This window comes from Ammospiza nelsoni, chromosome 6 (genome assembly GCF_027579445.1).
Source record: "Ammospiza nelsoni isolate bAmmNel1 chromosome 6, bAmmNel1.pri, whole genome shotgun sequence".
In the NCBI taxonomy this organism is placed as follows: Eukaryota; Metazoa; Chordata; class Aves; order Passeriformes; family Passerellidae; genus Ammospiza; species Ammospiza nelsoni.
Window position 1 is genome coordinate 53,945,488 of NC_080638.1, and position 25,005 is coordinate 53,970,492.

Sequence of the window (25,005 nt, forward strand, 5' to 3'; positions counted from 1 at the left end):
TAAAATACTGCCAACATGGGGCATGTTTAAAACAGCTACAAAAAAATCTGAAACCTGTGTTTGTCTCTGCTTGGAATGGATGCACTGGGGAGCTGAATCTCCCTGCTTTTAAGGCCTGCTGATGGCTTTTCATACTGTTCTTTGCTTAGTGGGGAGATCTTTCTCCTGTCCTTTCATGTGTCTACATGATGCCCATATAGAGCCAATCCTTTGAAGTAAACAGTGTTGTGTATGGCACCTTCTTTCCTTCCCCCCATCTTGCCATTTCTAATTGCTGTAGGGTGGGAGCTGAGGTCCAGGGATGTAGTGAAGCAGCTCCTCCTACTTTAGCTTCAATTTTAATAAAAACACAGAGTTTAAACCAGCTGGGTTTTGTGTCAGCTTTAACCTTGTCCTTAGTCCTCTGCAGTATGTTTTTCACCATTGCTGGCTGCTTACAGTGTAGTGACTTCTTAAACCTGATTTTAATGGAAGACTTCTGAGGTAGAAGGGAACAGATGTTCGGGTTTTTTTCTTAAAAGGGTGAAAAATGCCATATTTTCCCAGGTGAGTTTTCAAAGCATACCAAGCAAGGTGAGCTCATCTTTCACTTAAAAGGCCATGCTTCATTCAATCCCTGAGTGTCACAATCATGCAGCCAGTGATTTCTCAGAGCCACTTTTAGAAGCAGGTTGGCATCTATCTTGCTGTCAGCTTCAGGGACCTTAAGAATAACAATGTTTCTGCAGAACTGTACAGCCAAGAGCTCAGACTTCCGAGTCTCCCTCAGCACCTTTGTTCTGGGCAGCATGGGCAGGCTCATCACCCTCACAGGATTCCCTCCCTGGTGAGTCTTGCCAGCCTCTGTGGGGTATAAGAGGAATCTTTTGCAGATCTGGACAAATGGGTGGGTTTTTAGGTCTGTCTCTAAGGATTCTTGCTTTAAGTCTAGGGTTCCCTGCTAGAGTTCCCAAGTCAGCCAGGGTGGAACACATCAGCACAAGAGACACAAATTGCATCCCTGATAAGTTGTTATTACAAATACAACTTTGTTCATGCTCTCTCAGGGTGAATTTCATCATATTTCATGCAGTTTTTAGTTTTAAAAGTTAAATATTGAGGGGAGAAGTGCAGCCTGTGTTGTATTTACCATCTATGATTATTTTAGGATATTAAGTGACAGTAATTTTCCACAAGCACCCATCTCTGACCTTGAGATGGGTACTTTTAAAATTCAGTGTCTAATGGACTCAACAATTAGGCCTCTCACCCAGATGATTTGCAAATTCTTTCCCTGTTTGCATTTTACAGTCAAGATTCTCACTTTTTGTTACTCTCAGTTTTACAAGTACAGCTTGTTCAGAGTGAGTAGATTTAAAATAGCTATTCCCAAATTCTTGAGTGAGTTGACCTGGGTCACCACTTAAACTTCCTTGTAGATTTTCCTGCATTTTTTCCATCTAGTTTTTAATAGAAAGCACCACAGAAGTTGTATGCTTCTGTAAACAAATGTGGTCCATCCACTTGGCAGTGCCTGATGAAGCATCTTGGAGAATCACTGCTCCAGAAACACTGCTGCAGTGGGAATATGAACATTGCTTTCTCTCCAAAAAATAAAAGAAATCTGAGTTTATTTTTATTAGCACTGATATTGTTGATCTCTTGACTTATATTCAGCTGTTTTCCCAATTAAGATTATCTGAATTCAGTTCTCATGTAAAGCCCAGGAAATACTGGCCACAGTTATAACCCACGCTGACTAGGGAAAAAACAAAACCTTTTTTTTTACTATTTTGAAAAAAAATATTTTGTGAAAGCACAGCCAGGCAAGTAGGGAATACTGGAGTGTTTGTCTTTCATATTTAGTCCTTATTCATGGTAAAGCTTTCACTACAATGGACCCTGGAAAGGCTTCAGGAATATTATTAGTAGGCTTTGCCATATAACATCTCTGGAGGCAACTCTGCTTATGTTCAGCCAAGTAAGATGTTTTTGGAAGCCATCCCAAGCAAGTGATTTTGCAAAACAATTGGATCTTCTTTCTATAATGTGATAGTCTTTCTTCTTTGGCAGTGACACGTAAAATTTTAATACGGATGACACTTGGGGAAGGAACCATTTTTTCCCCTCTCTTTATCCCAATGCCTCTGCTGTAGTCCACACAGAAAAGGAATATCTTTGGAAGCCATTTTATGCCGCTGATTGGGAAATAGGAGCATATCTTTTCAAAAGATAGCCAAGTCACAGGAGGCCTGTGGTACTAGTTCTGGGTAATATTTGCAACTTTGTTCCTGGTTTGGGGGGAAGTCTTTTGCATTGCATTGCACAGTGCTAATGTGACTTTGTTTTCCTCTGATATTGATGTGTTCACTTCAAGGTTACTGCAAACAGCTGGAAACACCTGGATTTCAGAAGGGACATTCTGACAAGCCAGTATGAGCAGAGATAATGCTCCTCCTTGGGAAGGGGGGCAGGGATGGGAGTGAAGAGCCGTGAAAGAACACCTGCCTTAATCTGTGGTTGCTAGGGTAAGTAGAAGTAAAATGATGATTTCAGGGAATGTTGAAGAGAGTAATTCTGACCTGTGGAAGATGAATGAGGAAAGAAGAAACAGGCTTAATGTCAGGAAGCATTTCCTTATCATAAGACTTATTAGGGTGTGCTGTTGTCAGGAAATGGTTGCAGTTCCATTCCATGAAGCATTTAACATTGGACAAAGGGACCAAACTCTGTAATTTGATAAAAGAATAAGAACATCTGTCTGTCAGAGCCATTTAATGTTCTGTTGCTTTGCTTGATTCTTCTATGTAGGTGGTATCACCTTGTTTTCACTTCTTAAAGTACTTTTATGTCCCTCATGTTCTGTTTGCTAGATCTGAATGATGTTAGCAGAAAGTCAGGAATTCTGAAGGTGAAGGATGAGTGCATCTTCCTTGATATCATTTTCACAGAATCACAGAATAATAATATGAGTTGGAAGAGACCCACAAGGATCACTGAGTCCAGCTCATCAATGAATGGCCTGTACAGTCATTTGGTGCTGTGAACACACAGCAGTTTTGCACATCAGTCCTCCAGCACTTCTCTTATCCATGAGAACATTCAGGGCTTATTGATGGCCTGTGTGAAAACAGTGCTGTTTATTGTAGCAGAGGCAAAAAAGCAATGCCACCAGCAGGCTCATAACATGTGACATATCTGGGGGTTGGGTTGGTCTTTTTATTTTCAGAATCAATATGTCATGAACAAAAATAAGAAAGATTCCTTTGACCACTGATGATTTGACATTACAACAATATGGGGGACTTGTAAAAGCCAAATGATTAGACTTGTGTAGTGAATATATTTTAGTTAAGCTCTAGGTGCTGGTTTCCAATAGTCTTTCTCCACAGAGGTGATCCCTCCTCAAGAGGATGCTCATGTGTACTGTCAGTCTTTGACTTCAGCAGACCTGAGCTGTCCCTTTTATTTATTACCTGGTAATGTTCCCCAAACCCAGACATCTCATGTATTTATTGTGGTAAATCTGCAGTAAACTTATCTTTACCTAAAGGCAGATTGAGAAGGAGAGCAGGCAGACAGGAAAGAAGAATTGGAGGTTTGCTGCTGACAGACTGACAGGTCAGGCAGTTCCCAGAGGCCGCTCAGGAAGGAGCAAACCAGAGTGAGGTGAGCCTCACTACCCAGTTCAACAGGATGTCAGGCACTGAGCTTACACTGAGGGTGTGGGCATGAGAGTACCATGATGCATCCTACAGCAACAGGTAAGTGAGCCACAGACCAGGAGAGCTGTGTTTTCTCATTAACCCATAAAGAGCTCTCTTGCAGAGGCTTGGGAGCTGGGGAGGCAGGTGGAAATGCCAGGAGCACTGTGCTAGTTTCATGTTTCGATATCACAAAGGACATGGGTTTTCTTCAGGGTCAGAGCTCAAGACTTGCTGTCACAGGGGGTGCAGCCCTTCTGCCAGCTGAGCTGAAATTCATTGGCTTGGATAGCCAAACTTGCTTTTTTCTTCACAGACAGCAGCTAACAGAGAGAAGTAGGACATCTCTTTCTGCCACACTGTATTTAATGTCAAGGTCACCTGTGGTAAACATGGGATTGAAACAGCATGTTTGGTATGTGTCTCATCAGCAAGGGTGTGTCCTGTGGAGTGAGCTGCACCTGTGTCAGGTTTGGATCTGAGTAAGGCTTCAGTGTAGTCTAATTAATGAATAGGGCCTGGTAAGGTCACAGTCCAAAGCAGGGATTTGGTTACATAAATTTCTGTGCTTTTGTTTTAATAGGGAATCTACACAAGATTTGTTTGGTATCTCAGCAACCAGTTTCTAAAGCATCAAATCCCAAGTAGGAGGCAGGAAAGGCTTCTTTTGATTCTGGAACAAAAGACTTCCGAATACCCTCTCAGCTCTGTGTCCTTGGTTTGGTACAGCACAGTGCCACTTCCCATGCATGAACTGCAAATGCTGAAAAGGTGAATAGATGCAGATCCAGTCTACCAGCTGGGACTTATTACCTCCCAGAGTGAGCACTCACTGCTGCTTAGCACCCTCTGAAAGGCACAGCATTTGCTCAGCAGAGCTTTTCTTTCTGAGCTGGAGGTGGGCAGAGCCAAGCTCTGTGTCAGTTCTTCCCTCTTCTGTTTGGCTCTAGCTTGGAAACTTACTCCCTCACTTTCAGGGCTAGCAGAGTAATTTGTTCCCCATTTTTCCTCCCCCATCATTCAGCTGAAGTGGAAAGAGGATGGGAACACGTGAGAGTGGTGCTGTTAGAGCAGAGCATTGTGGTTCTTCTTTAGCCCCAAGGGGCTCAGCTGTGCAATAGAAACACCTGCCTGACAGCCCTGGGCTGGTACCAGCAAAAATGCTGTTTGCAGCTGCCTGCTGCAGGGCAAGGTCTGCTGCTGTCTGCCTTGTGTTGTGGGGGCCTGGGAGACTTTAGGAGTTAAAGAGTTAAAGGCAATACTGAGCCAGAGACCTCTGGTGATAAGAATATTTGCAGATATTACTGATAAGAATGTTTGCTGATGTTACTCTGGAAAAGTTTGACCTCAGAAGCTGGAATTTAACTGCCCTATATCTCTCTGAACTGGCAAAAGGAGACGTGCTGTGGGCTGGCTGTTCATCATGTGGGCAGGGGCTCAGTACCACAGGCTTGTGTAAGCACAGCTGGTGCCATGTGGGACCAAAGGGACTCAGGTTCTCACTGCATTCATGGTACAGTGTTGTGGTGCTTGGCCCCAGTGCTGTGTTCCCAAAGCCCCAGGTGCCTCCTGCTCTGTGCTTCCACAGGGGCCTGACCTCACTGGGGAGCTGGGGCACACCCAGTGTCCTGAACAGTGCAGGACAGCCTGGATGCTCTTTGCCCACTGCCATGCTGGTAGTGAGCTTCCTGTGCTTCCTGAGAGCAGGGCTGGAAGTGCTGGGAGGGCTCAGTGGCAGACAGGAGTGTGGGGACAGGCTGTGCTGGAGGGAGGAGTTTGTTGCTGACAGAAAGAGTGGAGGGTGGAGTGCCTCCCTCTGCATACCCAGTCTGGGGTGGTGACTCTTAGGAGGAATTATGGTCTCATACAGACCAGAGTGACTGGAGCAAAGGATTATGAGGAATTACACCTTGAGTCTTTCACCTAGAGCTTGATACCACAGCCCTGGCTGATGGGATGGTAGCTAGCTGACCTGTCATGAAGGTTGGGAGGATGATGCTGGATGTGAATTGCTTGTCTCTGGCCAGGGTGTTGTACAGAGCTCCAACACCTCACCTGATGTTCTCCACAGTGAAGGCAGCCTGGGTGATAGGTAGCTGGCATTTCACTTTGAAGGAAATTACCTGGTTTTATCCTTCAAAATATTCTACCTGCTGAGTGACTCAGTGAGTGACTCACCTGCTCTGCTCTCCCAGCAGCTCTTAGCTCAGGGCTGTCTCAGAAGGTGTTTTTCTGCCAGGGCATTTCTGGTCTAACCACAGATGTTGATGGGGAAAATGAGGCAGCAGCAAAGCTGAGTCAAACCTTGGGCATCTGAACGAGCAGGCAAACCCAAGGGAGTGCCACGTTCTTCCCAGTGGCATGAGAGTGTTTTTCCCAAAGCACTGAGAGCTCTGCCATGGTTCTCTGGCCCTACAGTGCTTCCAGCAGTTTTCCTGAGCTCTGGGGCCCTTAAGGTCCCAGTCCTGCTCCTGCTGGGAGAGCCTGCAGATGTTACCAGAAGTGATGTGCCCCTCTCCTCACAGAAAAAGTGGACAAGGCATTGTTCAGATTGTCCTTTACCAGCTGGGGAATTTTATCCAGCCTGCCTTTGGCCACAGCCCTGGCTGGGCATGGCATTAGCAAGGGACTGAAATCAGTGTGAGAGTCTGCATCCCTCTGCCTTGTCACTTTGAATCACTAACCATCAATAGCTGTCCCTATTGCAGGAGTGGGAGAGAGCAGGAGAGCACTAGCAGATGGTTTTGAGGAAAGCATGTTCAGAAACTGAGCTCCTCAAGGGATTTCATTCTCTTGCTGTGAGTTAGAAATTACTTATCCTTTTAGCCTTTGTTCTAAAATGCTGCCTCAAACATTGTCAGGAAAATGACATCACATTAAAAATAGGAATGTGATGTAGTACATGTTTATTACAATTTACTTGCATGGCTAAAAAGAAAAATCCCCTAATGATTATAAAATAAAGCCTGACTATTAAGAGCATGATGACAAAAACCACCCCTTACATCAAAACAGTAATTACCACTGGGACTGGAACAAAGGAGCAGAGGGACGATTTTGGGCAAAGTTGCTTTGCTGGCTGAGAGAGAAGATGGGGCTGCCCAGTTTTCCAAAGAGAGTCAAGGTCTGTGTCCCCAGCCTGGCCACTGCTGGGAGCAGAGCCCATCAGCCCATGTGCCCTCAGAGCCATGAGACTGGGCCAGAGCAGCTGTGGCACTCAGCACACTGTGCAGGGAAGGTGCTGGAAGCTGCTCCCTGTCCTGGCTGAGCCAGGTCCTTTCTGCCTGGAAGTCTCTCTCTCCTTGGCCTCTTTCCACTGCTTTCCCCTTTCCTGGGAAGGACTTGTCCAGCATTAATTGTTCATCTCCCTGTTGAGGCCCATGGAATGCACTGTCCCAGTGTTTCCCTCAGCTGGGGAGCACAGGGAAGGGGAGACTGGTCCATGGTCACCCCTCACATCCCAGGCATGCAGGTGTCTTGCCATGGCTCCTGAACTGGGGAATTGACCTTTTCAGGCCTCATTTGCTTTCCTGAAGGAGAAGTGTTGATTTGTTCTGCTTCCCATTAGATTGGCAGTACAGGGGATGTAACTTACAATGGCTGGAGGGTCTGGAGCTCACACAGGATCCTGAATTACTGGCTCAGACTTGCTAAAACCTTGCTCAGAAAGCTCAAGTGTGGGAACGATCAAAATCCCTCTCTGCCTTCCTTGCTTCTCTGAATTGTCTCTGCCTTTCTCTTTGCTGATTCCGATCCATTTTGGTCAACTCTCACATTTGTATTAGGAAAAGAATATTTTTCTTATCGAATTGATGGCAGGGGATGTTTTGGGGTTTAGGGAGAGATGAGAAATCAAGGTTTGCTGGATGGGACCCTTGTTTGACTTAGCTACAGGTTCTTCAGAGAGCCTTAGATGCACCACAGTTTAAAAATCAATAAAGTAAACTTGGATTTAAAACAGATACTGTAAATCAATCAGATGTGATAAGTTCAACGTTAAGAACTGCTGGCCTGGGTCATTAGATAACCAGGCTCTCCTGGCTTTAGCAGTAATTCCTAAACATGATGAGAGTCTCTATGTTTGAGGCTTCTGAAATTAGCTTTGTTGATTTATGTGACTTTTTTTTTTCATTTATCAACTAAACCACTGGGCAAACAGATACTGGTCAATTCAGAGGTCATCAGGGCAAGTGGGGGCAATCTTTGTACCCCAGCTGAACTTGGTTCCATTTCTTGTAGCAGCAGGGAGGGATCTCTGATGTTTTTGCAAACTGTATTTGTGTTTCCTGCTGAGTTGGGTTTTGTGGGGGAGCTCAGCTCCTTCCACTCTGTGCTCCACGCGCTCCTGTTCCTGGGTGGTGGCAAGGGCAGGAGTAAATCAGTGCAAGCAGCAGCCTTGCAGCAACCACAGGGGAGATTCCTGGTAATAGAGGACAATTTTATGTGGTCTGAGCAAGTCATAAGCAGAACCTCCTTTTCACACATTACAGGTGGAGGAGGAGGAGAGACCACTGAAACCAGCCTGGAATTAATGGTTATGTAGCCTCAGACATGTGCTGACACCAGGCAGGGATGGAAGTCCTGTTATTAACTTAAATCTTATGAAACTTGGTTTGCAAGGATTTACAGTGCTCTTTAAATATTAAGCACATGGCACAAGTGCCTTGTTTGCCTGGATGGGATGATGCAATGCACAAGGATCTGCTGATGTCAGTAGATTTCTTATACTGCAAATCAAAAACCCATATGGCTTGGACACCAGACACAGGACAAATAGGAAATTAGGAAACAAACCTGGCACCCTGGCCTCTTTCTAGTCTCTCTCTTTCCTTGCCTCTGTGCCAGGATGAAAGAAGACTGTTGAAGAGCACAAACCCATCTTTTAAACAAGTTACCCAAAATTACAGTAGACTTCATCTCCTTCAGCAGACTCTAGGCAGGCTAAACTTAGGGAACTGCACAGAGGAGTCAGTTGCAGAGTCAAAACTAACTCAGTACTTCCTCCCTCCCCTTGCTTTCTGAATGAAAATGCTTCATTCACTGTCACTGCAAATAAAACCACAAGGTGGGTAGTATCTGAATATTTTGGTTTGAAAGTGCTTGAGCAACCCATGGGACATATTTATCAGATTTCATCACTGTCTCCTGGCAGAAGGTAGTTTTTTAGGGGACTGACTCTAACCAAGCTTTTCAGGAATGCTGGTTCTATCTACTGTCTTGCCTGCTTTTGGAAAGCATTTCCTATGGATGAGTAATTTCCATGTGTGACAACATTAATATATGCAGGTAAGACAGAAGCTTTAAAGTTTTATCTCCTTACCCCTCTGCTCCCATGGTGTTAGGACTTTGTGAATCTTATTTCTCACACCTTTGTGGCAGCTTCCTGGCTCTAGCACCACAGTTCTCTTCTGCAGTGACATAATCACTGCCCATGTTTGCTTTTTTAAGCTTGTCAGTGATGATGCAGCTGGCACTTCTTGGTATTCTTGTTGGTAGCCTTCTCCAAGAGATGGAAAACTGAATGGGCTGTGGAGTCTGCACTCCACTGTGCCCTAAAGGTGGCAGAAGACAGAGATGTGCTGGCAGGTCAGTCTGAGGAAAGATGATGCTGCTATTGCTTGGTCTACAAACAAAAGACTTTTGTTTCCTATGCCAAGAAGCCCCAGCCTTTTTTGCAAGCTGTGACTCTGTCTGAAAAACAAGCCTGGACCCAGCTGGGTAAATGATCCATGTGCTCACTGGTTGTTTTGCCCCCCTTCCTCTCCAGATGAAGCATGGCAGACCTCACCAAGCCACACACAGCCAGGGCTGGTGGGGACCCTGGGCAGAGCCACCCCAGCATGGGCTGAGCCCCAAGTGTGATCCTGTCCCAGAATAACAGGAAGGGCACAGCAGGCAGCTGGCTCTGCACCCATCCCAGCAGGCTGAGGGGATCAGTTCTGTTTGTTGAAGTTAATTACCCAGAGTGGTGGGAGGGCTCCAGGGGGGTCACAGGACAGCCTTTGCATTGGTGTTTTGTCAAAGGGCTCATGTGAAGGTGTGGGATATCCTGCCCAGCCTGTTGTGCTGTTCCAGGGTGTAATTACCCTCACAGCTTGGGAGCAGGAGTGTTTTCCAGTTCAACCAACCAACAACTCCCCCCCACTGCTCAATCTCGTTATGTCTTTGTCAGCAGAGCTGATAAGCATTCTGTCCCACCCCCTGCTCCGTCTCTTCCCCCACCTCACCTTAGAAACTTTGCCATGTGCAAGTTGGACCTGACTCCTTTACTACTTGTCTGTTTGGAAAGATGTTTCCACACCATTGTTACAGAAGCAATGGGGAACAGATACTCCAATGAATAGTGTAGCAAAATAGATTTTTTTTTCAAGTGGCTAGATTTGAAAGATTAGGATTAGTTCTCTCGATTTCTGTATTTTTATAACCAACAAGGAAGCTGAAGAGAACAGTTAGAATTTTTCCATGTTTTCCAGCAAGGGATTTGAATTTCCCATGGCAATAGGTTTGAGCTATTAGCTTCGTTTCTTAGGAAAAAGGAACATTTTCTCTTCTAGGAAACATTTTCAGTGCTATCAGGCTAAGAATAGCAATCTTCTTTCTGTTTCTTCTCCATTTTCAGAAGCATGGCTTATCTTTTATTGTGCATGCAGTATGGAGATTATTTTAGATTAAATGCCACTTTGTTCTGCTGAAACATGAACAGCTTACAGCGCCTAATTCTGTGGCTTTTTTGATCCTTAACCAAAATTAATTACTGAATAAAGAAATTTGTGCCTTGACCATAGCTCTTCTCTCCTAAGCACACCAATTCCTTGATGACCCTGGAGTGAACAGCAGTCCTGAAATAGTTCAAGTGGCAAACAGCTCCCTGGCTATGAATTTAAGCCTTGAAACAAAACCCTCCAGTTTCAATGACAACTTCCAAGAACAGAGCCAAGGCTCAGTGCTGTGTCCTAGGAGATCACTATCACTGCAGGGCTGATGGAGCCAGCACAGCTCCCTGCAGAGCACACAGGGGCAGTGCCAGTCACACAGGGCATTCGCTGAAGAGTAAAGGCTGCACGGCAAGGAACTGAAGCTGCACCCTTTGCTTGGTAGAAAGTGTTGGAAGCAGGACATTACCCCTAAAGGGCTTTTTGATGTGAGGATGTGGTTTCTACCTTGGAGCATCTCAGAAGGGATAGCTGGGGAAAGTTTGGGTATCTAAGCTACTCCTCTGACACCTAGAATGAACACCAAGACTGTCATGGTGCTCTCAGCTGAACCTGAGCCATCGCACACTGATGGGAGTGGCAGTGGAGTGGCCAGAATCCATAGAAAAAGCCATGGTCTAGGATCCTGGGCCATTGTCACACCTCCTTACATCCCCTGGGAACAGCAGCTGCCCCTCCTGCCCTGTGCTACCTCCTCACCCTGCAGCAATCACACAGAGGGGCTGCAGGAGCCAGCGTGGCCAGGGCAGGTACATTTCTGGCCACAGCAACACGTGTGCTCCATCTCTCTCTGCCTGACAACAAACACCTTGGCCCTCCAAGGAGAACAGAGACAACTTTACAAGGAAGCCAACTGTTATTTATGCATATTTTAAAATACATTTTGTTCACATGCACATCCTTGGCAGCCTTGTTTAGGGAAGTTGTAACAGTATCTGGCTTCTCTTTGGTCTTGTGTACAAGACGAGGAAGTTTTCATCTGTGCCTTTAAAAAAACCCAGCATCTCTGCCAAGATGTATTAGGAGAGCTGTAAAAAAAGGAGTCATCCTGTTCCAGGACAAGGCTTATGTAACAGGGAAATCCTAACAAAAAGATACTCCCCCACCCTGCACACCCTTTTCCAAGGCACATGCCACTCCAGGGTTTTCAGTTGCTTGTTTTGTATTTTGATCACATCTGCCACCGGTTTATTCGGATGTATTTACAAATATGTTCTTCCCCAAACCCTCATTTGTACATGCCATAGAACATCTTTATAAAATGCAGCATGGCCCTCACCTCACCACAAGGATCTTTAAATAAAATATATTTTAAAGTGCCAGATACAATTCTTTTAAAAAATACTGTTCTCAGTAAAACAGATACTTGGCCACTGCATTAGCAGCTTTGTATAATGATACATTTTTAGCACAAGTCTATTTCTGTCAGGTGAGCAGGAGGCTCTCATACCACCCCTCTAGCTCTCCAGTTTCAAGTCCAAAGGCTTTAGAAAATGAGGCAGAGGCAGATTATCCAGAGCCTCTGGGAAGTGCTCAGGTGCAATGGTCCTGATCAAGACACGCATGGCTCCGACAAACAGCGACGGGGGAGCTAAGCCCACCAGGCACTGGAACCTGCTCTCTCCCAGGAGGTCCTGCCACTGCTGCCGATTGTCCAACAGTTGCTGTTTCATTGCAAACTCGAGGTCCTGAGGCACGAAGAAGAAGAGGCAGTCGAGGCAGAGGAGCTTGGCACGCATGTTGGCGGCGGGCATGTGGGAGATCTGCTGCAGCAGGGTGTCCAGGGGGGTGTTCCCGGCGCTGTCCCGCAGGCAGGGCGCCGCGCCGTGCCCCAGCAGCAGCAGCAGGCACTCGGGCCGCACCAGTTCGCAGGCCATGTGCAGCGCTGTCTTGCCGCCCTCCACGCGGCTGCAGCCCTGCCGGTCCAGGTGGGCGGCTCTGTCCGCCGGGGGCAAGGTCTGGATGGCCTTGAGGATTCGGAAGAGCACCCGGACGCGGTTGTAGCGCACGGCCATGGCCAGGTGCGGGGCCGACTGGCAGCAGCTGAAGCTCTGGCTGGGCACGGCCAGGGCGCTCTGGGGGAACTTAGTGAGCAGGTGCCGGGCGTAGGGCTGGTGGTCGTGCACCAGCGCGTAGAGCAGCGCCTCCGAGGGCGAGTACACGCTCACCTTGCCCCCGTCCTCCCAGTGGAACACCTCCATGGTCCGCATGTCCTCCAGGAACCAAACGGGCAGCAGGTCCCGCACCGCCTGGTAGAAGGCGAAGGAGGATTTCTTGCACTGCTTCTGGGACTGGGCGCCGCAGCCGCCGACCCAGCGGACGCTCCAGGGCATGGCGTGCGGCCGGGCTCCGCCGGGGGCTGCCTCCCACCATCGGCCCGGACCTGCGGGAGCGGACGGGCGGTCAGTGCCGGGCGACCGGGGCTCCCCGCGCTGCTTCCGGGGCTCGCAGGGTTGGCCCGCCCGCCTCCCCGCCGGTGCAGGGGACAGCGAGCCGGCGCGACACCCTGGTGCAGGAGACACCCGGAGCACGGCATCGCCATCCCTCCCTCCCTCTGTCCGTCCCTGCTCCCGCTGCACGGGACACCCGTGTCCCCGGTACAAGGAAATGGCCTCTCCTCAGCGCACAGGACGCCCATGTCCCTGGCGCACGGGAACCCGGTACGGGGAAACGGCCTCCCCGCGGTGCACTGGACACCCTCCTTCCCGTGCACGGAGACCCGCTACAAGGGAACGGCCTCCCGGCAGTGCACAGCACGCTCATATCCCTGGCGAACAGGGCTCGGTACACGGGAACGGCCTCTCTCCCTGCCCCCGCTCCCGGCTCACCTCCCCGCCGGTCCCGCGGTGCCGCCCGTGCGGTGTCCGCCGCAGTGGAGGGGCGGGAGGCGGGAGCGCCGCGCGCCGCCGCGGGGCCCTTTTATGGCCCCCCCGCCCGGGCGGTGAAGGTCGGTCAGGACCGGGGAACTGTCCGGCCAACGCCGATTGGCCGCCGCCCCGGCGCCCCGGCCGCCCATTGGCTGCGCCGGGAGGACGGGGCCCGGCGCCGGCGCGTGCGTCACGGGAGGCAAAGTTCCAAGAAACTTGGCTGAGGGCTCGGAGTCCCGCGGGGGCGGGGCGGGAATGCCGCGGGGCGGGGGCCGCGGGCAGCGGGGTCCCGGGCGTAGGAACCGGGGCTTCCAGGAGCGGGAGGGCACAGGGACATGGGGTTCCTGAAGTACGGGGGTGTGGGGTCCCAGGGGCGTAGGGATCGGGGTTCCCGGGGGTATGAGGTCCCAGCAATGCCGGGCTCTGGGGTCCCAAAGGGATGGAGTCCAGGTACATGGTGTCCTGGGGTGTGGGGCCCTGGGACTAAGGGATACAGAGGGCGCAGAATCCCGGGGCCATGGGATCCTGAGCCTGCGGGATCCGGGACACACACTCATGGGTCAAGGGCACACGGTGTCTGGGCCACAGAGGAACTGTGCCCGGCGGCTGTGGGACACCCGGCCTCTGCAGACGGGCAGTGCCCGGCTACACGTGTGCCGGGGCAGGCGGTGTCACACCCCCGTGTGCCGGGGCAGGCGGTGTCACACTCCCGTGCCCGCCCTGGCAGGGCCCAGCCTGGCCTGTGCCAGTTCTTGGCCCCTGTGGGTGGCTCGGGCGGGGGCCTGGCCCTGCCCTTCGGCCAGCACACGTGTGTGCACACGTGCTTGTTGCTAAACTTGTGTCTCTGGGATGTCTCCAGAGAGTGACATTTGCCTGCAGCCGTTCCCTCTGACAGACACCTGTCAGGTTTTAGGCTACATAAGAGCAGGGAGATGATCATGGTGGGGGGTGAGTCCAGCACTGCCCACAGCCCTGCACCAGGGGCTCCCCTTGGGCACCTGCAGTCCCTTGGCCCTGAAATGCACGTGTACAGTCACACACTGGGAAAGCAAGTGCTGCGTTACTGGGATCTGCTCTCTCATAAGGCCTCCTTACTGATAGCAAATACTGGGATCTGCTCCATCCTTGACCCCCTGAGACCATTTCCCTCTTCCTCTGTGTGTTTGGCCCCAGTGTCTCCCCCTCTTGCAGCCATTGTCCTCTCAATCAGGAAGATCAGACTCTGGCATCTGCAGGTGGGCAATGCCATTTGCTGATGGGTTTACAGGCCACAGCTCTGATTTCTCTGTCCTTGGAGTTGTCCCACTGCTGCTCTTTGCTGCTGGAATGGAAACACTTGTGCACACTGAGGGGGATCACCAGACGGGCTGAAATGCTCTGCTTCCCTGCAGCTCCCTCTGTGAAGCTGATTGGGGAGGCAGGAATGGGGACCACATCATGCTACCAACTGTCCTGATGACCATGATGAGTAAGAAGCTGGCGAGGAACAGCCATCCCCTTTGTTGTGCCTCTTCTGAACCCCCATTCAGCCAGGGAAACAAAGCCTAAACTGTGCTTGCTTAGCTTTGTAACTTCTTCCCTGCCAAGAAATGTTCACAGCAAACCCCGGGGATCTGTGAGGGGGTGCAGGTACGTGGGGGAGCTGGGCAGGACACTGTCACACTTAAAAACTCTTGCTGACCACATCTGAGGGAAGAGAATAGAAGAAGGATAACATCCACTGATCTGCTTTGCTGGGGAGAATTACGTCCAGCGTTTGTCAGCACAATTCGTCATCGGAGGATCCCTGCGGATCCACCGCGGCTCCTGGATGTCAGCCACGGCACAGAAAATCCTCTTTCACTGCTTGTTTCCGATTCCAGGTGAAAACCCATTAAAGGCAGCTGCTCCACCACTCCCTGCTGCCACCAGGGCACTGACCTGTCAGTCACGTCCTGTCACTGCAGCCATGGATTGATAATTTCTACCAAAATGCAGGACTGAAAGAAATGGTTTAAAAACAGCTGCTTCTGCAGCCCTTCCTTTCTGTCTGCCCGTGCCTTGCTGTCCATTGCTGATGGTAGTGGTACCCACCACATCTCCTGCTCTGGGGGATGCCCTGATGAGAATCCCAAATCCTTTTCTAGCTGTTGCTAGGACGTTGCCTTTGATTTGGATGTCCAGTGTGGTGATGTCAGGTTGCCCAGCCCTTTCTACTCATCCTGCACATATACCTGGGCAAGTCAGAACCCAAAAGGCAAGGCATTTTAGCACAGTAGCAAAGCCAAACTGGCTTTTTCATGGGAAATTAATGTCTTTGGTGTAGAAGTGGGAGCATTGTTCACAGGCCAAGCTCTCCTATGGAGGTGGTGGGAATGGTTACAACCATAGTGTTCTTTGGCCCCAGGACTGGCTTAAAAATAGGCCAGAGCATGCCAAGTCCTTTCAGCCTTGCAGCTGGTGAGTAACCCTTTGCAAATTGTATTTGTCACATACATTTGAAGTGGGAGCCTGCCTGTAGGAAAGGCAGCCTGCCTGTGGGCTGCACTGCATTACATTTGGCCCCAAAATTGTTTATAGGGTACAGTGCTTAGTACTAGTGATGTGACAGGACAACCCAGAAAAAAATTACTTTTCTATATGTATATTTTTTTGCAGAGACCCATGAACATGATGTGTTTGTTTGCAGTCCAGCCTGGTTTTAATCACTTTGAATTAAGTAGCTGATCTTATTACCAATCTCACTATGAGAGGGCTTATCACAGGTTCCTTGGCACATGACAGGGATTACTCTATCTGTACAGCCACATCCAAGTAACGTGACGTATTCTCTCAGAGCTATTTTCATCTTCACCCTACTCTGGGACCTTGATCCTTTGGTTTCTCCAGCCAGTGACCAACTAAAACCTTCTTAATACTACGGAAACCCCAACTACGTAATGGGACGGAGGGAAAAGCTCTGCCATTTCTTGTGACAGACGTCATTTGCTTCCTAAGGCTTTCATCAAATTGAGGGCAGGATAATTTTGACATAATGGACCTGACTGTGTAATTAAAAGCAAAATAAAAATAGGCACTATCAGGGAGTACACTGAACAAAGTCTAGTGCTGGGTTTGAGCATGAGATTGAAGATGGGCAAAGAGTACATCCCTCTTTCTTGAACAGAGATGAAGGATACAGGGTTTACTCCAGTCCTTGCAAAGAATTCATGCATGGGTTTAACTCTGAACACTTACCAGTCTCCTCTGGAAAAAGGCAGGCTCAGCACCAAAGGTCAGCAGAGTTTGGACAACAGCTTCAGATCCCTGGTGGGCTGGAGCAGCACAGCTGCCAGTTCACTTTTAGCCTCTGGGATCTTCATCAACAAGTCAGAGAGAAATGCCTAATGTCCTGTTTAGCTAAAACTGCACATCTTCAGAGTGAAGTAAGGAATGAGGAGAGTCAGGGGTTTTGTGGTAGGGGTGCTGGGGTGGAACAGACACTCTGTGTGTCCCCCTCTCACCACAGGTACATCACTGATCTTGAGGGATAATATGAAAATATATTGTTCTGGTCCTTGGGGCCTGGGCTCGGCGTGGGGAACCCTGTGCTCGGCTGTGTTAGACAGGGGACAGGGACTGGTCATGCTGCGCAGAGACGCGGGACAGAGCTGCTGGCAGTCACTAGACAGGATTTGTTCTCCTTTGGTGAGGACATGCCATGTGAGGAGGTGGATGGCAGCCCAGGCACTCTGTTCAGCTCTGATGAAGAATAGCTGTTGCTGACACCTCGTGGAAGCCTCACACAAACATTTTCTCAGAAACCTTTCGGTTTCATTTCTTCTGCTGCTGCTGGTTCCCCGATGAGCTTGTCCTTTGTTTCTGTCATCTCAGGGCCCTTGGCTGCCTGCAACACCAGGGATGGGAAGGCAGCACGGGAAGCTGCCTGGGGCTGCCTGATAAGGAGGAGTGCACATCTTCCTGCATGGTGGTGAGTGAGGGCTGCTCACCATGGATGGCTGTTGCACATCAGATGCAGAGATGGGATCACCTCCCTCCTATATCTACCTGGGTCTGTAACACCTGGGTCATGCACATGCCTTTTGTGTGTCTCTTTGCCCATCTCCAATTTTTAGGGGAGCATTTTCACTAGTGCTGTCCTTTCATTTCAGAATATCAAATCAGTTTGAAAAAGATACAGAAGTTTTCCTGGAAAGTGCAAAGCTATTTTCATTTGATAAACAAGACAGCTGATTAGGGAGTCAGCAGTGATCTGGGCTGGGGCAATGCTCCTGACTCCCTTGCTGGAATCATCAGACAACATTGCCCTGTCCAGGGCAGGAGGCATGGCCTTGAACCATGCCCTGTTCTCATGACTCACCATTGCACTGTCTTGCATCCACATCTTCTTCCTCCTCAGTCTTCATTTGTATTACACTCAATCTCTGCTTGCTTGACTTTGTGTGAATCACCATTTCACACTGAGCCAGAGCTACCCATAACCTTGGCTGCTCTGCTTTCTCTGCTGTGTTATAGGGTCAGCTCCATCCTGATCCATGGCATGAAAGAAAAATCTGCTTTGGAAACAACAAAGTGAGCAAACCTTTTCATGTTATTCTTGTTTCCTGGCTGTTGCTGAGCAAATTCCAAAATCTGCATCCAAAATGGTTCTTGGTGGAGTAGGTTCCCAGAGACCTTGAGGAGTCTCCTTCCCTGAAGATATTAAAAAGCTGCCTGGACACAATCCAGATTAATGTCTCCCAGGGACTCTGCTTGAGCAGGGGGTAGGACTAGATGACCTCCAGTGGTCCCTTCCAACCTTAACCATTTTTGATTCTTGAGAGCCCAAGTGAATGTCTGATACATTTTGTTTTGGAAAGGAAATCTCCCCAGTGGCTGTGTAGGAGGGTTTAATTAAGTCACTCTTTAATTTAAGGGTGACTGTTGTCAGACATCAGTCCCAGCTGATGAGAAGCTGAATAAATGTCTCAGCTGGTGTCACGGATTTGTTGATGTTGCCCACCAGTGGGATTACCCAATTTTTAAGGCTTTGAAACTTATTTTTTATTCTGGTTCCTTGATAAAGTGGTCTGGCACAGTGAGGTGGGTAGCAAGGTGATGAGCTCCTTCTGCTGCAGGTGTTTTGCAGGCCCTCAGGGATGCTCACAGGCTGTCATCAGTGTCCTCTTTACCTTGGCTGGGTTCACAGCCCATGTCTCATTAGGCCCTGATTTTGGCACCCATAATAAAAGAGCCACATTCAGCCTTTTGGAAATTTAGGGAAATTCCCAGAGTTAGAGCAGAGATTAAATTTCATCCAGCATATTACAGAGGGAAGCTGAAAAGTGTGCTTGGCCCTTAAAAGTCTACAGAGCACCTTTTGGGGAGCCTTTCTGTTTCGTAAGCAAGCGGTCAAGAGGGGTCAGAGAGCTCCCGGTGCCTGTGGACGATCTTGGCCTTCAGCTTGATGTTGGTTGTTAAAAATATTTTCCCAGATGTATTAATATGACCAGACTGGATTGCATCTGAGCTGAACATTGTGAGCCTGAGGCAGGACATAAATATAGAAGCAAAACAGGCTGACATAAGAGTCATCTGTCCTCTTCTACACAAGAAGTGAAGGGGAAAGAGAGGGAACTTATTCTGTTGCAGTTTTTAGATACTTCCAGGAATTAGCCTGAGCCTCAGAGAGTGCCTGCATGGGGTCCTGAGGCACAGAAGCCCCCACATATTCCTCTCTCAGCCCCTGGTGTGCTGTGCCAGAGGATTGAACATTCAGCACATTTTTAACCCAGATTTAGAGCTGCCTAGACAAGGTCTGCAATCAGGAGTGACTATTTGTTTGATGTGTTTGCCTAACAGGATTACCCTTATCATAATGATATAGCAACCTGGCCTTGGCAGAGCAACCCCCAAGGGCACAGGGGGTCATACCCTTGTGTCCATTGCCCCAAATATGCACAGCATAGCTTGTCTCTTATTGTGCAATATCCAGCCATGCTTCACTTGGCATTCAGTGCTCTGCTCTGGGAAAGAGCAACTGTGCCAGGTACTGCTGCCTGCTGACATCACACTTGGCATTTCTCTCTCCACCTAAAAAAAAAATCAATAATATTCAAAAGTTAGAAAAATGATGCAGTGTTTTATAATTAGAGACTAGGATGGCTTCCCCAGTAGGAATTGCTCTGAGCAGACGCCTGATTGAATTCAATGTGAATTTGTTGCCCTGGTTTCCTAAGAACCAATGAATTGCCTGCCTTTTGTATTGTATATCATGAACATGCCTTAAAACCCTTACAAAATCATCTGTTTGTCTGTAAAAGTATACCTGTAATTATTAAATTTTGCTACTTCAAACGTTCAAGGAAGGTTCAGGGTGAAAGCTCAGTTTTCCTGTAGATAAGGAGGATAAAGGTTTTGCTAAAGCAGAGCCTGGCCCCATAGGGGATCGGCACCCAGACTTATTCACTCCAGTTTCTGGCCAGGCTGGGGACACCTCCTTGCTCCCTGTTGGTGTCATTTTAACCCCAGCACTTTTCAGGCTGGTGGATGTCAGCCTGTCCTCACCAGCTCCTGGGCTGTTTGTGGCAGCAGAACCTCTCGCTCGCTGTGTGCCGCTTCCAAGACAAGCAGGATCCTCTGTTTATAATGTGCTATAATTGGCCTGAATGAAACCTGTGGTTCAGGCTGTAGGGCCCAGGACTGCTGATGCAGCAGCACCCTCATTCCAAGCAATGCTGCTGGGAATGCCAAAATGGCTTTGCATAAAGCTGAGGGATGTGTAGGTACATAGTGTTAGTGGTATGTTCACAAGCTCCTGTTTCTGGAGCAGGCTGTACTTGTCAGGGCTGTGTAGATCCCCTTCTCTAGAAGAGGTCTGGGGGGATGGAGCCTCCTTGGAGCAAAGCAGAGATATCCTCTTTTTGCAGCAGCTTCACTGTGTAGATGCTTGGGTTGCCATGGGGAGCATTACCCTAGCCATCCTTTTTTTTTTTTTTTTTCCCAAGGCATTTGTAGCTGCCATGTGAGTAGGGCTCTGTGACACAGAAATTACCTATCCAACCATTGGGCCTAAATGGTTTGAGTTCACCTGTGATTAGTGTATATTTAATTTTGGTGGCATGTGTGGCTGTTCAGACCCTGCTGTTCAGCATGGAACTGTTCTGACCTTGTGGCTCATTGCAGGACAAACTCCTGTTTAAGATAAAGCAAAGCAGCCCCCTCACTTCTGTTTAGAGGCTGGTACCTACAGTATAATGCTCACCCAAGAGTTGCATTTGATGTGGCTTTGCTGTAAGAAACCCCTCTGCTATTTCAGCTCTAAAACACAATAGATATATGGCCAAGCAGAAAGATTAAAAAAAGAACTGGCTAATGCTCTGCGTGTCTTAGAGGACTTATTTTTATTCCCATTTGTTCATTCTCTCTGCTCTTGGCTGCTGCTGGGTCTGTTGAAATAACAAACAGGGATGAAGAAAGAGGGCAGCTCTGTGGTGAGCTTCCTCCAGTGGGGAGCCGTGGTGCAGCAGTTAACTCCAACAGCGACTGCAGCCCCTGCAGCTCTCCAGCAGCCCAACAGGAAACCTGTGCTGCTTTTCTGAGAAAAGATTGGATTATCAGTCAGAAGCCTTTCTGCTGCAGAGTGGTGTTTAGAAAGAGTCTGTCTTTTGCTTTGTAAAAAAGTGGTCAGAAATCTTCTAGTGCTGCATGCAGCTGCTCTGCTGCCAAGAAAGCCTCCTGGGCCTGGATGAGGCCTCTCAATATTTCCGGTTTCTCTGTAATTACTTTCTAATTAAATTTTCAAATCCAAGTACAATCAGGAGGTTAAGCCATGGCAAGTTCATAGTAGGGTCTTTGAATTTGCCTTTTCTAAGTCAGTAGCTATCCCCTATGTAGAGGTGATAGATAATTTGGTGAATATAAAGGTGCTTAAAATCAGGGTAGCAATGCTTTTTACCTGATGGATTCAGCACTAGCATAATTTCATGCACTCTCCATTTTGAAGCACTGCTTTTGCATAGAAATTGCTGTAACTGCCTGATCAGATTTGTCCATTAGTATGTCTACTCATGGCTTATTAAGTGGCTGGGGCATTAGGGTCCAGCCTTCCTCTGCCAGGATTTTCCTCTACTCCTCCACGTGCAGTTTAGGGAAATGGGAGAACAGATGTTTCCAGAGTAGTGCAAGTGTTTCATGATGCCTCCACTGCAGAAAACAGAAAAAAAAGGTGTAAAAAGATGATGTAAAGTAATTAGGAGATGAGATACATGACAAAAACATGTAAATAGGGAAGCTGAGAAGCAAGTGAACTCAGCTGCTAAGCACTACACAAAGGTCAGCTTGCTCCCTGCCACCACCTGCAGGGGCCCCAGTGCTCTCCCCCCCTTTGGCTCTGCTCCCTGGACCTCTCCTGTAGCCTTGCTTGGATACTGGGACCAGGACAGGCTGACTGGGCTCACCATTGCAGGGTTGCCCACAGTGGAGCAGCCACTGTTGTGGTGCACAGAGTGTCTGGAGCACACGCAGGGTTTTTTACTGCAGAAAGGTGTGAAGCACACTTGGACAAAGGTCTTGGTCTCCTTCAGACTTTTTTGCAACGCTGTGGACAGAGCCCATCCTGGCCACCCATCCCATCTGCATACCCCACACTTGCCAACGTGGTCTGTCACCAATGGGGGCTGTTCTGTGGCTCTGGGAGTGCTGCTGGTCAGCAGCTCACTCAGAGCTGGGCACAGCATCACCTGCTGAAGCACCCAACAGTGCCAGTGGGAATTTCAGTCATGCTGAGAAGCTTTGTAGGAGACAGACAAAATTACTCAGGTCCCCCTCTTCACATCTCTGCTCTGTTGCTGGTAGCCTCTAGCCCCCCTATCCTGTCCCCACACTGCAGATGGCACAATAAGAAGTACCTGTGTCCCAGTTTACAGCCAGGTGTTTCAGCTTAAACCACTGAGGAAAGTGGGTCTGGGCTAATATAGCAGTATGATAAAAGGAGGTAAGCCTTGGAGTAAGGTCTGTGCTTGGGAGAGGTAATACTGTGGGGCTGGGGCTTTTTAAGTGATGTGAGCATTTGAGATCCCTTAGACCTGTGTTTTGGTTAAGCCCACAAGAAAATAAGAGTTCATTTGAGTTTACCCTGGAAACCTAGCTGCTGTCTCTGAGGCACAAATGCTCCTGGAGACAGCCTGCTCTTGCAATTCATGTATTCTGTGAAGCAGAAAGAAAAACATATTGGCCAGGGTTCAAGCACCTTTCTTGGTTGTCTTGGTGATAAGTGCCTGATAAAAGTTCAAGGTCTTTGCTTGCTTGTATAGAATAAAAGCAGCTTTGCTTAAGTTACTGCTGGCATCCATGGTCTTCCAGAGGGTGCTGATCTGCTGTTCCCAGTGTCTGGGCTGTTCTTGGTGAGTGAGACAATGTTATGTTGTGTGGGTTGTAGTTTGTCTTGTGTCAGAGGTGCCCTTTCAGTCTGGCCTGCAGCAGTGGCTGGGTCATGGTAAACATTTGCAGTGAGCTGGATGCTCCCTCTGAGGGGTTGGGGCTTTGTGGAAGGAGTATGGATGGTGGCACAAGTCCCCTGCAGCTGGCAGCCTGCTGCAATGTCCCTGGAAGCAAGGCAAAGGAAGCTGCTGTGTTAGCACAATCATTAGGTTTCAGAGTTGACAGCACATGGGGATGTAAAGGCAAGGGGAGCCTCCTTGGCACTGCCACTCCCAGTGTTTTGCTGTCTGGGGAAGAAGGGACCGGTTCTCTGACGCTTGGTTTGTGCTCTGAGAGACTTAAGTGTGTTTGAGGGCAGGTTATTTTAGCAGAAGTGTGAGGATGGTGGTGGGTGGAGAGGTGAGGCGAGGTCAGAGCAGTAGGATATGACATTCAGGTTTTCTCTCAGGGCTCCAGGGAGCTGAAGCAGATGTCAGAAGCTGAACTCCTTGAGTCACCTGCAGTGGTGAGGATGGAGCTGCATTCCCTCTGCTGCCTTCAGCCTCCTGCTCTCATTCCCCAGCTCCATTTGCCTGACACCATGGGCAGCTACCCAAAGCTGGAACCGCAACTGCCTTCGTTTCTGCACAGGCCAGTTAGTCATTTCCCACTTATAAACAAACATTTTGGAGACACCAGAGAAATTGAGCCACCAAGAGGACAAAGTTCTGTTGCTTTTAAAGTAGTTCATTCACCAGTGAGTTGTACTGCCCAGCAGCTCAGCCACCACTGAACTGAAACATACAGGAAACAGGAAAATGTGCTTCTGGAGCAGACCAGACTTTCAATCATCAAGTTGACTTCCATTTGAAGTGTTGTAGTTGAGGTGGCTTTGTTCTGAGATTTGTTTTAATCTGTCTTGATACTTCTTCTTTATATGCAGAGATCTTCCTGGGTTCCTCTGAGGACATTTGCATTGGCAGTGCAATGGAGATCTGAGGTGTGGTTGTTGCTGCAAAATAAAGTCAAACAATTCTCCTCAATCCTTGAAAAAAAGAGGAAGCTGCTCACCCATGTTTAACTGCTGCCTGATTTCTGCACTTTTCTAACCTTCATTTCCTCTTGTGACCTGCCCATAGGTGTGTGCTCACACTTTCCTCCTGCTGACCCAGGCAGGGCATCGTGTGCCTGCTGTGCAGTTCCACACTAGCGTGGTTCCTGAAAATCCAAAGTGACTGAGGGCATGCACAGTTTGGAGGTGAATTATTGCCAAGTCTCCTGGAGCATTACCCAGCAGTGCTGGAAATGGCCCCGGGGATCAACACTCTTGCAAATGATCAGCCAGCCCCTTCCTCACAGAGGACCTTATAGGAAAATGTTTGTCTAAAGTGGAAAATTGTTTTTCAAAAAAATCTCAGAGGGATAAATAATCAAAAAGCAGTGGGAAGTGTTTAAATCAAATTTTAAATAGCATAGTGGACATTTTAATTGAGAGACTTATTCTTGTCTCATTAAAACAAAAAATCCAAACGTAATTATTTGCCTAAAAGCTGTATCACGAGGGGTGGATGCTGCCAGCCTGCAGGGCTGAGCCAGAGCTCCAGATCCCAGTGTTCCTGTTCTATCCACAGGCTTTGGGCTGGCACAGGCACAGCGCTCCCTCCTGCCTGCCACCAGCCTGCTAAACACGCCTGCCTTGTGCTCAAGCTTAGCACAAGCTCGGTCAGGCACCTGATAAATCTAAACCAGACTGGAGTGCCTTTGGCTGCTGAGGATGGAGCTGCCGTCAATTTGTTTTTCTCGGCTCAGCAGTTTCCCCTGAGATCTCCATCAACAAATCGATGCTGGGTGTCGCCCTGTCCTGCCTCAGCTCCTCGTCCTGGGAGCTGTGTGTCCCCAGGCTGGCCCTCCTGGCCTGGGACACACCTGGCTGCCGTGACAGGGGTGTGTCCCTGTTACATAAGCCTTTGGGGTTTCCTCTGGTTTGCTGCACTTCATAAGGAGCCAGAATTTTATATTTTCTGCTGGACTTCCCCCTCTGCAGTGACAGCCTGACTCTGTGTCTGTGAGGGGGTTCAAGTTTTCCCTTTGGGTATTTCCAGTGACATTGGTCAGACACAAAAATCCTGTGATCTGAAGGAATAATAGGAATAATTTTGGCTATCTTACGCCAAATGTCAGATTCTTTCTGTCTTTTTATAAATTATTTTAATTTTTACGACTCTTTTCCCTAAACTGTTTAAAGCTAGGAAAAAAACCCCAGAAGCTGTAATAAAATCGGGAACACGATACAAATCACCAGGGCTCTTCCCACGGGCATTTTGGCCAAAGTTGACTCGCGGCGCCTGTTCCAACTTGCGGCAG

At 48.6% G+C, this 25,005-nt stretch overlaps 1 protein-coding gene across 2 annotated transcripts; it reads right to left on the reverse strand.

Annotated features, from left to right (window-relative positions):
• Window positions 1-11,540: 11,540 nt before the first annotated feature.
• ANKRD9 (ankyrin repeat domain 9) lies at window positions 11,541-13,412 on the reverse strand. Of its 2 annotated transcripts, none has more exons than XM_059475122.1 (2): window positions 13,256-13,412; window positions 11,541-12,779 (listed from the first exon to the last, which is right to left on the reverse strand). In XM_059475122.1, the coding sequence occupies exons 1-2, from the start codon at window positions 13,410-13,412 to the stop codon at window positions 11,854-11,856; spliced, it is 1,083 nt and encodes a 360-aa protein (XP_059331105.1). In that variant the 3' UTR covers window positions 11,541-11,853. The 2 variants fall into 2 exon arrangements, with proteins under 2 accessions (XP_059331105.1, XP_059331104.1); XM_059475121.1 differs by having other exon boundaries at window positions 13,225-13,284.
• Between the last annotated feature and the right edge of the window lie 11,593 nt (window positions 13,413-25,005).

Excerpts from the sequence above, each read along its gene's own strand:
- ANKRD9 (XM_059475122.1), bottom strand. The coding sequence starts at position 13,412 with ATGGGCGGCCGGGGCGCCGGGGCGGCGGCCAATCGGCGTTGGCCGGAC. Across the intron at positions 12,780-13,255 it reads CCTCCACTGCGGCGGACACC|GTCCGGGCCGATGGTGGGAG; the intron begins GCACGGGCGGCA and ends CCGCTCCCGCAG.